Source organism: Staurois parvus, unplaced genomic scaffold (genome assembly GCF_062004578.1).
Source record: "Staurois parvus isolate SC_StPar_1 unplaced genomic scaffold, SC_StPar_1.0 ptg000598l, whole genome shotgun sequence".
In the NCBI taxonomy this organism is placed as follows: Eukaryota; Metazoa; Chordata; class Amphibia; order Anura; family Ranidae; genus Staurois; species Staurois parvus.
This window is the reverse complement of record NW_028318394.1, coordinates 3,366,371-3,381,640: the sequence shown is the minus strand read 5'-3', so window position 1 is coordinate 3,381,640 and position 15,270 is coordinate 3,366,371. Positions and strand designations below refer to the sequence as shown.

The window sequence follows — 15,270 nt, the reverse complement described above, 5'->3', positions numbered from 1 at the left end:
TTCGGGTCAGGGGAGGTGAAGGGATACGGGTCAGGGCGAGGTGATGTGGAGAGTCTGTATCACTGTGGAGGAGTCCACTAGAGTCCTTCTGTAGGGGGAGAGTGGGAGTAAAGGGCAGCAGCTGGCTGGCTGCAATCTGTGGGTGCAGTATGCTGGCGTCCGAGGGGTCTTCAGTGGGTCCGGTGGATCGGCGAGTGGAGGGGTCGTAGGGTGCGATGTCTGGGGGTGTTGGTAGGCATGGCGTCTGGTGATGCTGGCGGCTCGGTGACTGGAGATTCGCTGGGTGGTCTGGGTCCGGGAGATTCGCTGGGCGATGTCTCAATTCGCTGGGTGGTCCGGGTGTTGGGTTCCAGAGGTGGTAGCTGGGTGCTGGGTGTCCAGCGGTGGTAGCTGGGTGCCCGGTAGCTGGGTGCTGGGTGTCCAGGGGTGGTAGCTGGGTGCCCGGTAGCTGGGTGCCCGGTAGCTGGGTGCTGGGTGTCCAGGGGTGGTAGCTGGGTGCCCGGTAGCTGGGTGCAGGGTGTCCAGGGGTGGGCCCAGAACCGATGTATGGGCTGGGCAGCGGAGCAGAGATCAGTGGGCCTGAGCTGGTTCCTGGTGGTCAGGGATGGACACAGGGCTAGTGAGGAGGGCCCTGCAGAGGCTGGCAGGTCGGTGGGGATCGGTGGTGGCAGCTTACCCGTTCTGGTGGTGCTGCCATGCAGGTATCCTGGGGTGGTCCTGGGCTGCTGTCAGCTTGGTGGTCCTTGCTAGGCTGATCTTTGGTGGGGTGGTTGTTGTCGCCTTGCGTCAGGCTGCTGTGGCCCTGGAGACGGTGGAGAGGGTCAGGGGCCGCCTGGGGAGGACCACCCTGCTGTGTGTCAGAGGGCAGGAGCCGAGGGACAGAGCGGCGGCGCCGCAATTCGGCGGCGGTGTTGCAAGTCGTCCCGCGAATTAATCGAGGCCGCGGCTTCGCCGGTTGTAGTAGGCCGCGATTTCGGAGGGGGTCAAAACTGCTCGGGACCCCTCCCGGATGCTTCACTAGGGGCCAAAGGTGTGTCGGGGCCCTCGTAGTGTCCGTTGCCACCCGGATGGCAGCGGATTAGGCAGTGGGGCGACGGAGCTCTCTGATGGCATGTTGCTCCGTCGCCATCTTGGGACACACCAATGAAAATATATATTTTTTAAATATATCCTTCAGAGGAGAAAAACGTATCAGCAAGGAGGACAAGTAATGTTTAAAAGAATGGGAGCCACAGTAATTCCTTCTTTTATATATTTATTACTACTCGTGCCCCTTCAGTGTCAAAGTATCTATAAGATCAAACAAAGTAAATTAAAGTTTTGGATAGAGTAGGGAAGGGTTGGACCCTATGTCAAGTTGTTATTGCTGACTATGTCACCAAGAAAGAAAATGAGGGGAAATTGAAAACTTTAGAGGTAAGGTTAAATCTTCCAATAAGGGTACCTATTTTGAGGAACTGTCTTAGAGGGAAGTCCCCTCACTTTGTTGTTACTTCCAACTATCTTGAACATGAAGTGAAGTGTAATTTCCCTAATGATATGTACACAGCAAAAAATAACTTGGCAGAAGTTTTAACCCTTCCCTACTCTATCCCACAAAAATGTTTTGGATATACATACAAAAGCTTTGGTCAAATTATATGTAAAACACATAAAAACTTTTTCATGTGTAGCGCTTACCCCTGCAGGATCCTCTTGATATGATGGGTTCTCTATTCCTCCAAGACTCTTTGAACTTCTCAGTCCCCACTGAAACACCTGTGTAATTTAAATATTAGTAAGCTACCACTCTATAATAATGCACAGAAAATAAGCCACAAGTAGCTTGGTGGTAGACTGAAAGGATGTATTATGGCAATGCAGTGAAGCAAGGTATGAATCAATAAACAGATACTTGAACAGGTTTAAAGATACAAGACTTACCTTTGCACAGTACTTATTTATTAAAGGAATTGTCAATCTTAATGTAATACATTGTGTAAATATTCAATTCAATTATCAAATCACATGAATAGTAAATTCCCGTTTACCTATTTCATCTGAAAATGACTGGATAATTTACGGTGTAAGATTCTCCACTGTCTTAGTAAATCAGTCTGTCTAGCAGATAACAGAGTATAGGTTACAATGAAAAAAAGGGCGCCAAAGAGGCGCTGGAACTTTGATATGAGTTTAAACAAGGTAGTGAAAGTGCAAAAAACATTTGAAGAGTTCACTAGCTCAGGTTAAGCTGCTCACAACAGGCAAGGCTGTGGGGTACTACTGTGGGTACTCCAGCAGGTTACCAGGAAAAATGTGCATATATGGAAGGAGCTCTAGACCAAGAGTACAAATTCATTTGTTGATGTTATGTTAAAAGACAGCCTGTGACAGATCCCCCACACGCACACACCCACAGCGACTAGCTAACCGAGGCACGCACGTGCGGCTGTGACTTGGGGTAAGAGGGAATAAAGGGGACTTAACTTTGAATATATAAAACCGTATATAAGATCAGCCGTGATACACTTTCACAGCCCACAATACCTCTAGGCCACCACCGGAGGGAGACTCCACTCCAATCCAGCTGGTCGACCACACACACTAGCAGATACAAATCTTACATACAATCTGGTGCACTGATTAGAGCTGAGGGCCAGCTTAGTAATTACACACCCTTCTAAGGTCCCTCCAGCTATCCTACAGCTTGAACCCGGTGTTAATCACTCTTCCACTGTCCACACATCCCCACACCAGACACACCACAAAAGGTAGCCTGCCACCACCCAGCAGTTTTTTCGCAGAGCGGTCTGCTGGGACACCCCACACACACAGATCTCCGTCTGGCCGATCCGTTACCTTTTACAATCTGCACGCAATCTGCCCACACACAGTGCAATTGCATACAGATTGGCAATGAGCTTGACCGAGCGTTTAAAGGCACTAAAATACGATACAATCTAATCTAATCCAATCTAATCTCTCCAATCTAATCTCTCCGAAGATATGAGCACGTGCTTAAATACACAGACGTCACTAATTAATTTTAAGCTTTAATTTCCCGAAAGTGGGCAGTGCATCAAATATGTACAAAATATAAAAAGTTACAGAAATACAAAAAATACAAGAAGACACACAAATGACTATTCACTATAAAATAAAAGGGGATAAAAGACAGAAGTAAAACTTTACCCTGCGACTGGAGCAAGTCAGAAAAGTCAGCAATCCGTTGGTCGATCAACCAGCTCCATACGAATCACCAATGTCCCAATGCCCGGGTACTCCATTTACGGGGATATGGACGTAGGCGGGACATTAGTCCTCGGCCAATTGACCATGGGGGCTGCTCCTGTACCTGCCTACAGGATGTTCTGGGTGCTGACCTGCCCAAGTTCAATTGGAATGAAACCGGCTTGAAACACCAATTTGGGGATTGGATTTCCGACACCAGCGCATCGGCCCAATTGCGACAGTACCAAACACTGTTCGACTATTGCACTCCAGCACCACCTAACCATTTTCTGCATTTTCCTGGCCTTCTACCTAAGTCACAAATATGGTTTTTATATGCCGATGTAGCCTACAGAGTGCCCAAACAGAAGGGAGCATGTTCATCTCTCTGCAACTAATATTTTAGCTTTTATGAGGGATGAAACATACTTCTTTTTAGCTCCCCAGACAGATCGAGCCCCCCTGCTGTTGTGAAGCCGAAATGTCTCAAGCCACTTCCTCCAAACCAGTTTCCCCAGAAGGTGACAACCTTATTAACACAAAGGTGTCACATCCAGGAAGCAGGGCTTTTCAGCCGCTAATTGATGCCTCTGTGTCTGAGTACCTCTGACTGAATATACATCTTTAATGACAATGGAATGTCACTACAGTTACGATTACATATTGCTACTGATCACATCTAATCTACTCAAATCTGTACATTTATGTCACATGTACGTTACATCATGTCACATGTACGTTACACAGCCAATGCATTTTGGGGGTCAAAGGAACTCCCCCTTCATCCAGGCTACAATAAAACATAATATAAAGTAAAAAAGAATTGTGACTGATAAAATGATGAGCCTAACAATTGTAAAACATCAATAAATATATATATGTAAAACATACATAGACATGTGCGTGCACATTATTTTTTTGGTATAACTTCCATATGCAGCATTTTTAGTGTACCAGTTTAACATTTTAATTATGTATTTACTTCAGTTTTAGACATGCAATTATATGTATATGAATCTTCATAAAAATAGGACTAGTTGTGGAATCTTGAGTTTGTTTAAATATATTCACATTAAATAAAAATTCAAAGGGGCTGGTGTCTGATGGCATATGATCATTTCTTTATTCAACACAGACATTTCTAAAAACTGAAAAAATCATATCACACGCCACAGGTCCCAAGTGACAACCCCTTAAAGGGGAGACACCCATCAATATAGATCAATTGAGAACAATGTTATCTCTCTGCATGGAATAATGCATATGCTCCATATACAGAATAACAAAGCCTGCTCATTCACAGATCTCCTTGAAGGAAGTATGCTCTATATTATATGTTATGGCTCTGCCACATACAAGATCACCATGGATGAGAGATATATTTGAAGTCCCATCCGAGGGAGGGTACTACAAGCCATGTATTCCCCTCTTACACTCGCCTGACAATCAGGTATATCATGATAAGGACAGAAAAAATGTGAATATATTTAAACAAACCCAAGATTCTGGTTGAGTCCACAACTAGTTCTATTTTTATACAGATTCTCATTATGTTGTTGACTAGGGACTCCCGGTTTACTCATTATTGCAAATGTTTTTTGGGGACCTTGAGGCCTCTTTTTGGAGGTTTGGTAATGTTATATGTTGGTGGACTTGAGTCCACCCAGCCTCGGCCCTTTATTTTTTGCTGCCTGTTTTTTGCTATATTTTTGCATTTACCTTTGGATGAGCATTCCTCCATACAAGCAACTTCTATCCCCCATTGTTTTCCCCTTTCTTTGCCATGGACCCCATGTTTTGTGAGGAAATGATAAGAAGAATTGGAGGATGAGACACCAGTAGGGGACAAGGCTAGGGAGATTGAACAATTTAAGCTTATGTTCAAGTTGAAAGATCTTTATGAAAGAAAGTTGAGGGTTTGGTGGAACATCTCTTATTTTAGAAAGTACTTAAAGGAACAGGTATATCCAAGATCATAGAAATAACTGCTGAATTTATGGGAGGACAACCTTCAACAGTGTACCCATATTATGGTATGTTTGTTACCTGATTTCTATGAACAACAAATTATTGAAATAGAGAGAGATCTGAGGGGGAAACTTCTGGACTCTAAGGCCTCTTAAACAAAATGCAGCAGTTAGACATATATTCCTTTCTTTTTGTATATCAGTGGAAAAATTAAATAAGGATATTGTAAAATCCAAGAATGAGAAATTGGATAGGGATAGACAAGCCTATGCTACAGGTTATGCCTACAGATGGAACAGGCCACAACAATACCGCAGACCCAAACATAGGATTATACCACACATGAGGAAAAGCAGTTTGTCTGAATCAGAAACTGCTGGATCTGAGAGGAGATCCTTCTTCCCCCATAATGGGAGGGGCTTTGGGGGGGGGGGTAGAGGACATGGCCAAGGGGATTAGATCAAAAGGAAGAATGTGACACTGGAGAAAAGTGAAATTAGCCATCCTAGCACAGGGGGTAACTTGGAGGGAAGAGTTTTGCAACAACAATCACAACCCCCACCGCAGTCAAAAAAGGAGGAAGGTCCAAGAGGCACTTTAGACACAGGACATCGAGGAGTCACAGATCAGACCTTAATCATCGGCCAAGTGGTTGTGAATACCAGACATCACCACAGAGAGTGGGATGTAAGCTTGCTAAATGGCCCCAGTAGGGGTGGAGTCATGCTGCAACTTTCCTTAAGATGTGCATGGTCCTGATTGATTGATATATGTCAGCTGTGAACTGACCCCTTGCGATTATGGTATCTGTATAGTGCATATCATCATAACATAGCAATTTTGGGTGTTTTTTTTAATTTGAGCAGCATCTGGATGGTTTTAATAAAGAATGTTTTTAGCAGAGAGCACTATTGGTCCTATTTCTGTATTTCTGTATGTGATCTGACCTGTCACTGTTTAACTGTGGGAGGAGAGAAGAGAAGGAAAGCGGAAATATCTTGCGTTGGAGGAGTTATTCCAAGCTCTTGTGAACCTGATATTATATTGGTGTAACAGAGGATACATATATGTCTGTACTATTTCTGATCCTGGGTGCACATATTTCATTGCATTCATGCATGCATAATAGTACTGTGAGTGCATTTCTTGGAGAAATATAAGTGGGTTATTTGGACAAGAGGAAGACAAGAAAGAAGTGGAATGCTTGAGACATCCCCTGGGATTAGTGAAATTGTGCCTGTATGACCTTGATTTAGATTGGGGTCCAATTGCAAAGGTAATCATATATATTGTACCCGGAGATGGTGATAGAGTATTAAAGGATTGGAAGATTAAGAAAGACTGCACAATATCCTACTGTAGTGGTGAAGAACTATTAATACTTTGATGTGGAAGATTGCATAATTTTTATTTAAAATTGTTGGTGAGGGATTTTTCACATTTTTATGGACTTGTTTTTTAATGTACAATTGATGTTTATCAATATTGTATATATTTTTGTATATATTTATACATGAATGGTGTGGTGAAAAGTACTGTTGATGTTTAGTGACATTAAAGTTATAGGAGTTTTGTTTGGTTTCACTTGTTTAGGATATAACTGTGCTAATTGTTTATATTCACATAAATGGATTGGTTACAGCAACAGCTTAATTGCCATTTGCTGTAAGCTAGAGGTGCCCTCACTTTTGATTCTGAAAGCCTCATGGCAGATTTATTTGACCCCGGAAACACATGAAGGCTATCATGGGTGAAATGTGATTGGACTAAGACTCTAACTACTGGAAGCGAAATCAAGCTAAAAGCTTTGAAATTAAGAGAATAGACTATTTGGAATAACACATCAATGGAAAAAATATATTAAAACATAGGTCAGTGATTCTAATGGTTTAGGCAGTGTTTAGGCCAGCAGAGAAGGCCTTGTTAGCCCTGACAGCCCACCACTGATTCTGGGATGAGGGAGAATTTTAAAATGGCATTTCCACATGTCATCCATCAGAAGTGTTGTGTGGGCAAGCTTAGTAACAGCAATTTTAAGATACAAAGGGGTTGATTTACTAAGGCTAAATATACTGTACACTGCAAATGAACAGCAAGTGCACTTAGCTGCTTTATATCTGATAGCAATCTCTGAAATGAGAAAAAGCTCTACTAATTTCTTTCATCCAATCATGTACAAGCAAAAATGCTGTTTTTTTATTTTCCTTGCATGTTCCCCTAGATCTAGAACAACTGCACTTTCAGTGCACTTGGAGTGCACATCCTATTTGCCTTTCATAAATCAACCCCAAAGTGTTTTATTTGTTAATTTTTGCCATGTGTTACAGGATACGTTCACCTTTTAGAAAAAAAATAATAAATGCACATTTTTTTGCAGGTAAAAAAATGTGCATTTATTATTTTTGTCTGCAGGAGCCTGTAAACCATTGCACCAGTGATCAGCAGATCACTGGTGCCATGCAGTTCTCCTGCAGATCTGTCAGTATATCTCCTTGTTCATACGGGATGTATGAGCAAGCAGATATACTGACAGGAAAAATGAACAAATAACCACAGCACTTCACAATACCATAGCAGTTCATTGAGGACTACAAGCTGACAGCAGCTAAGGCTGTCTCTCATTCACAGATGACTTTGAATGAGTGATGTGGCCACGTGGGCGGAGCCCTGCACGGCCATGATTTTTAAAAATTGACAGCTAGTGAGGGGGAGAAGATCCCCCGACCACTGTCAAAGCGTGAGGGGGGGGCAGTCTGATCAGAACATGTTACGAAAGGTGAACTTATCCTTTAACCACTTCCCACCATGCATATGCGACCTCTCGGAGGGTGGGCTTTAACGCTGAGTGGCCACATATATGCATTGTCAGGAGGGATAAACAGGCTCTTGGCAGAGAAATCCACTTTATTTCTCATCAAATAGAAAAGTGACAGGTTTTGATTTCAGGTTCAGCTCAAGAAAGACAAGTAAATCTTTCCATCAGTATAACACAGTTGTACATGAATAACTTTCAGCATTTCAGCCACAGCACACACCATATTTCAAAGTCCCCCTAGAGCCAAGCTCAACCAGCAGGTAAAAGTCAGACTATGGAAACTTTGAGGCTGCATCCAGATCAAGAAAACTGCCATCCACCAGCCTCTCTGATCAGCTGGTTAACAAACAGGCCTAAAAGGAAAATACCTGCCATTTACAATTAACCCTCTCTTAAACCTTCCCCAGGTTGAATCTCCACAGCGTCTATAGGTAAGCAGTTTACTTTGTTGGGAGTGCACTCTCAGCATGGTAATTAAATTATCACAGAAAGCTCCTGATGCATATTTGCAGTTACATGATCGGAATCTCCACCTACTATCTACTACTTAAATAGCCAGGAAGCAGAGGCAGAAAGGGGTTAATAAACATTTTATCAGTTGAATGTTTTTTCTTTTGTTTTTTAAACCTGTGTGCAGTATTTTTTGTTGTGTATTAATAGAAACAAAATAGATTAGTTACTATATGAATAAATTAGTTATTGTATACAAAAATACAGAAAAAAAACTTTTTTTTTCAAATAAATAGATTTTCTTTCGTGTACAATCCCCAATACAATGTTTACATAAAGGTGCTAAGGTTTTTTAATACCATTATTTTTATGCTATTATAATTATTATTAGTTCTATTTTTTATGTTCAATATTGTTATGTTACAACATTAACATTGGTGCTAGGGTCAATGAAGAAATGTTCTTTGTGATATAGAAAATATTTCAAATCCTTTATTTGTCACAACTGCACAGTATTTGAATGGTTTTTTAATGTCATGCTAAAAACTATGCACAATACCTGGTGTATGCATACTTGTGAGTTGAAGGTTGTCTTTTGTTGGAATTTAGTAGTTCTAAGTTTGAAATGATGCCTCTCTTGATGAGAGGTACAACTTAATGCAACTATCTTATGAAAATATGTGCTCAAGAACATCATGTTATTATTAACATGCAGTGTGGCTATCTTACTTTTTCTTTTATTCAAGGCTGTTATGTCAAATGGCACATTCAATTATGGAGCATGCGTGGAAGTATTTCTTCCCATTTTATTCAATTTGAATGAAATCTTTAACAAAGAGATATTGATGCCCATTATAATTTAAAGTTAAACTATAGACACACATTCACATAATTCATGTACCAGAAATGATTAGCAATTAAATCCCTTCTCAAATCTTTCAAAAAGGAATTTGTTGGGTGATTGTTTGTTTTGTCTCAAGAGCAAACTTAAATAGAAAAATCACCAATCTTCCACAGTTTGCACTAGGGGACCTCTAAATGATTCCCACCTGACCTATTGTAGAATGACATGAGGCTTCTCATATGACATCCTCCCATTCTTGATGTGCATGCGTGCCCCCAGAGGCAAAGAAAGAGGCAATCGGTTGATGAGCTATGTCCCTCAGACACAGAGTATTACTGAACAGGGTAAAGAGCCAATGATGTCAGCTCTTTACCATGTGACCAACTGTATCCAATCACAGATGATCACATGTAAACAAATGCAGGTTATTGGCAATTCCTTTCCTCAGCGCTGTCACAGCCATCCATAACTTAGCCCCCCAGTTACATCACTAACCTAGTTTCAAAATACCAACCAAATCATTCTCTTCCTTCCTCCCAAGACCTCTTGCTCTATAGTTTCCTTGCCACCTCCTCCCATGCTCACCTTTAGGACTTCTCCAGAACCACTCCCATCCTCTGGAACTCCCTACTCCAATGTGTCTATCTCCTACTCTGTCCACTTTTAAACAATCCCTGAAATCTCATCCCTTCAGAGAGGCCTATCCTGTACCCACCTAACAACTGTACATGTTTTTTTATCCATAGACCTATCCCCCACAGTTATTTCTTTTTGTATCTCTTGACCCTCTCTCTTAGATTGTAAGATCTAATGAACAGGGACCTCTAATCCCTCCTGTAAAAAAATGTATTGTAATTGTACTGTCTGCCCTTATGTTGTCATCAGTGCCCTGATTATCAGTGCAGTCCTATCAGTGCAGCATAATAAGTTTCCATCAGTGCAGCCTCATCAGTGCCTCTTCATTAGTGTCCATCAGTGTAGCTTATCAGAGGCCATCAGTGCAGCATATCATTGCAGCCTTATTAGTGCCCATCAGTGCAGCTTCATCAGTGCACATCAGTGAAGAAGAAAAATTACTTATTTGCAAAATGTTATAACAGAAACACAGAAAAATGTTTTTTTTGTTACATTTTGTCTTTTTTGTTTGTTTAGCAAAAAAATAGAAAAACCCAGTGGTGATTAAATATCACCAAAATAAATCTCTATCTGTCTTAAACAAAAGATAAAACATTTCATACGGGTACAGTGTTGCATGACCGCACAATTGTCATTCAAAGCGCAACAGCACTGAAAGCTGAAAATTGGCCTAGGCAGTATTGAAGTGGTTAAAGAATAATTCTAGGCATGGTATATTTTTTCATAATTACATTGCTCCAGCTTGGATCAATGCACTTATGTATATACCATACCTGGCAGATGACCCTGGAAGCTGGAAATCATGGAAGAAGGCACTGCTTCTTCAGTGATCTCCATTTGCTTCTGGATCCTGTGCTAGCCACCAGCCTGAAGTATTGTAAATACAGGAGGTTGACCACTCATCATGGGCACCATTCAGAGAATGCTTTGCATTTTTTAAATGAATGCAAAGCATTCTGTGATTAAATGAGGTTGAGAGGTGGGGAAGTGATGTCACACTCTTCTCCTCTTCCAATTATAAAATACTTTGCATCCATTCAGGAATGCAAAGCATTCTCTAAAGGGTACCCATGCAAAGTGGCTGATCTCCTGTAGATCATTGCAGTAGCGGTGTCTACTTTAATGTTTTCCAGCTTCAAGGGACTCCTCCTAGGTATGGTATACACATAGTTACATTGGCCCAAGCTGGACCATCGTAACTATATAAAAATATAGCATGCCTGGGATTCCTCTTTAAGTCTCTGGGATTAAAAATCACCTATGTAGCCCTGAAGAAGAATTTTCTCATGTAGCTATAGTTTTACTAACTACCAGAAATATGTGTATTAGAGGATTATCAGGTCAACAAATGTAATCCTTTAGCCTGTAACACTGTAAATATACGTTTATTTCAACATGTAGCTGTTTGCTTAAAAATCCACTCGAAATCCTGATCAATCTTTTTGTTATAGTTATATACAATGATTAATATAACACTAAAAATCACTTCCTGAAAAAATTCAATGTAAAAAGTTAATGTACATAATGTACCCTGTTTGCACTAAACAGATACAGTGATAAATAGTGTTTTATTTAACATGTTCATTTGAACTCTTAATAAAAGTTTAAAATGTGGATCTCCAAAATGCTGAGTGCCAAGGAGTTGTTTTATTGAGGCCATGTGTCTTCTGCTTCATTTGCAGTAGGTAAAGGTATGAGATTAGATCGTTAATATCCTGTAAAAACATGCATGTTACCTACATACTGGAGTGCCCATGCTGCCTCCAGCATGTAGGGCAATCACTAGGCAGCTACAGATAAGTCCATATATATTTGAACACAGGCACAATTTTAGTTTTTTCAGGTATTTACCAAAACATATTCAAGCTATAGTTCTATAATGGATATGGGCTGAAAGTGTCCAATTACCTTTGGTCCATTGAAAAAGGGGAGGGGGTGGCTACTCTTAAGAGCTGTAATTCCTAAACCCTTCCTCCAATTTGGATGTACATACCCTCAAATTAAAGCTGAGAGTGTGCACTTTCAGCCCACATCCATTATAGAACTATAGCTTGAATATGTTTTGGTAAATACCTGCAAAATCAAAAATTGTGCCTGTGTCCAAATATATATGGACCTAACTGTAAGTAGAAGAATTGTAGAGCATATGAATAATATAAAAAAAAGATACGATAAGCAGAGACATCCAGGCATTTTAAAGAGTACCATTATAAAGACACTGGCCAATTATTATTTTATGGTATAGATAAAGTAGATGGCCACTGGAGAGGACAGGACAAAAAGCAGATGGTATCACAAAATGAAACAAAATGGATATATGTACTGGTCATGCTGGAACCAACATGCCTAAACAAAGATATAACTTTTAGCTGCTTCATTGCTAACTTTAAAAAATATATATATTCTCTACATCTGTTTTTATTGTAGTTATGTTGAAGAATCCATTTTTTTTATGTCTTTAGATGTTTTTATGTCATAAAAAATAGATCATTTGAGGATTTCACTAATACACCATTAGATCCAACTGGCAGTTGAATTGTATATATTGGATCAGGAAAGATAGCGGGGCAAATATATTGGGGCTCATACATTTGGGCTCATTTGCTGCTAAATTTCATTATTAAAATGGTGCAAGTGATTGATCCACACCAATACATGGATAGATTTATTTGGGATCTGTGAAATGTTCACCCAGAATTCCAGAATTGATAAAAGTTGCATTATATATGTATATTTTTAATATGCTTCTTAGCAAGCATAAAAAACTAGTGGTAAATTAGGGTTAATTGTTGCATTTAAGTAAGAGCTACGGCTGGAGCTTCTTGTAACGCCTCCTAAGGATATCATCACGATGAAACATACAGTATGTTGAGGCAGAGCTACAGGAAGTGATGCACTTCCTCCATAACCCAGACGTGATGAGGTACAACCGGACTGAACGGGGAAGTGGCCATGCTTGCACCAGTAATAGTGGAGCCGGACTGCCACACTGTAAAGCATGATAAACCTAGTGCATGACAGAACACACATTTTAATGTGTGCGCATTAGTAGAGGGTTTTGTGGTGTATAAGGTTGTTTTAACAAAGGGTTTTATACTATTGGAGCTCTTCTTTTTTCTGTCTTCCCTCTGGTTTGATATTCCTGGTGAGACTGAAAGGAAGAATTGGGATAATCCCTTGATGTTTGATCCCTGAAGGAATAAGGTGCATATTGACCTGCTCATAATTGGGAGGTCACGACTTTTTGGTGAGTGAAGGTGGAGGCACATGGGTGGAGTGATTTATACTCACCAGCCACTTTATTACAGACATCTGTTCAGTTGCTTGGTAACACAAATTGCTTCTCAGCTGAATTTCAAACTGAGCATCAGAATGGGGAAGAAAGGGGATTTAAGTGACTTTGAGTGTGGCATAGTTGACACCAGGTGGGCTGGTCTGAGTAGTTCAAAACCTACTGATCTATTGGGATTTTCACGCAAAACATGTCTAAGGAAATCAAGACTCATCAGACCAGACAATGCTTTTCCAATCTTCTGTTGTCCAATTTTGTGAGCCTGTGCAAATTTTAGCCTTTTTTTTTCTATTCTTAGCTGACAGGAGTGACAGCCGGTAAGGTCTTCTGCTGCTGTAGCCCATCTGCTTCAAGATAAAATGTGTTGTGCATTCAGATATGGAATTCTGCATACCTTGGTTGTAACAAGTATTTGAGTTACTGTTGTCTTTCTATCATCTCAAACCAGTCTGCCTATTCTCCTCTGACCTCTGTCATTAACAAGGCATTTTTGTCCTCACAATTGTGGCTCACTGGATATTTTCTCTTTTTTGGACCATTCTCTGTAAACCTTAGAGATGGTTGTGTGTGAAAATCCCAGTAGATCAGCAGTTTTTGAAATACACAGACCAGCCTGTCTAGCACCAAAAACCATGCCACGGTCAAAGTCACTTAAATCCCCTTTGTTCCCCATTCTAATGCTCAGTTTGAACTTCATAAAGTCGTCTTCACCACATCTAGATGTCTAAATGCATTGAGTTGCTGCCATGTGATTGGCTGATTAGCAATTTTTGTTACCAAGCAATTGTACAGGTGTACCTAAAAAGTGGCCGGTGAGTGTGTGTGTAATATATATATGCTCCACACACAAACTGAACTCCCCAATCTTAGACAAACGTGGAGACTGGAGCCGATAGAAGGAGCAGTGCAGAGGAGCCTCCCATAGTCCAGTCCCGGGGAGTGATAAGCAGTCCAAGGGCTCCCTATAGGGATCTAAAGGTCCCCCCAAATACCTCTAGATAACTCTGTTGATGGATACGTTGCTGGATAGCATGATTGATGCTGAATTTATTTCTGGGAACATTAAAAACTTTATTTTAACAGCTGGTTATTATGTGTTTTTGTTTTATTTTATTAAATGGTTTTTAATTCATTTTTTTAATTTGACTCTTTGAGGTACCACGGTACTCTACCGTGGGTGGGGGCAGATACCTGGATTCCCTCTTATTATAAAGTGGGCTTCCAGATCCTACCTTAAGTCCCCCTATTTTTATATTATCCCCACCTTCTTTTTGGGAAACAGAGAGGTGGGGAAAGGGCTTTTGTTCCTTAACACTGGGACAAGGGTGCTTCGGAAGGGGGGAATTAGCCATCCTCTGTTGCAAAATACCCCTCCAATGTTGAAAGGAGCATGGATTGCTATGGTACAGGAAGAAGGGTTGCATGCTTGTTGTCCTCCTTTTCCTGGTCACCAAAGCTGCATGAATGGACAAGGGTCTTTTTGAATAATTAGGTGAACCCCACATTGTTTTTCACTGCTGTGGGAGTTTCTAAATATCATTTTGATGACAACACATTGCAGAAGTTTAAACCAAATCTTATGCATAAAACCCTGCGCTTAGTGAAAATTATATGTTTGAACGAATACATTGAAAATAAAGTGACCAAAATAAATGGAATATAATAAATGAGAAAGCCACAATGTACCAGACTACAAACACTAACAACAGATTAAAATGTAGAAGCGCCAATATTTGACCAAATACGTGATTAAGTTCAACACACTAAATAATTTGTGAGTGAAGCAAGTCTATTCCAACCTGTTCACAGCTACTTCACTAAAAGTTCATAAATGTGAAAGACATCATATTTAATGCAATCCCTTTAGAGCCACTTCCCCTTCAATCGTCCATAAAAATGACTTGTGCGATTAACCAAAGTTATCAACCTCAAAAAGGTCATCCAAATACCAGTGTTTATCAACCACACCTCTTAGCAGCTACTTTGATGGGCCTCCACTGCACCAGTAAGCCAAAGGTTACTTACCAAATGGTTTGGCCCACCAACAAGGCCCAA

General features: G+C 40.6%; 1 protein-coding gene across 1 annotated transcript in view; it reads right to left on the bottom strand.

The window, feature by feature from the left end:
• Window positions 1-1,680: 1,680 nt before the first annotated feature.
• LOC149449870 (teneurin-2-like) overlaps window positions 1,681-15,270 on the bottom strand; it is a gene marked incomplete at its 3' end in the record, with an annotated part of 1,333,566 nt that continues 1,319,976 nt past the window's right edge. The window contains exon 5 of the mRNA XM_089692653.1: window positions 1,681-1,758. Within this exon, the coding sequence (XP_089548779.1) occupies window positions 1,681-1,758 (78 nt within the window). The remainder of the gene's footprint in view (window positions 1,759-15,270) is intronic.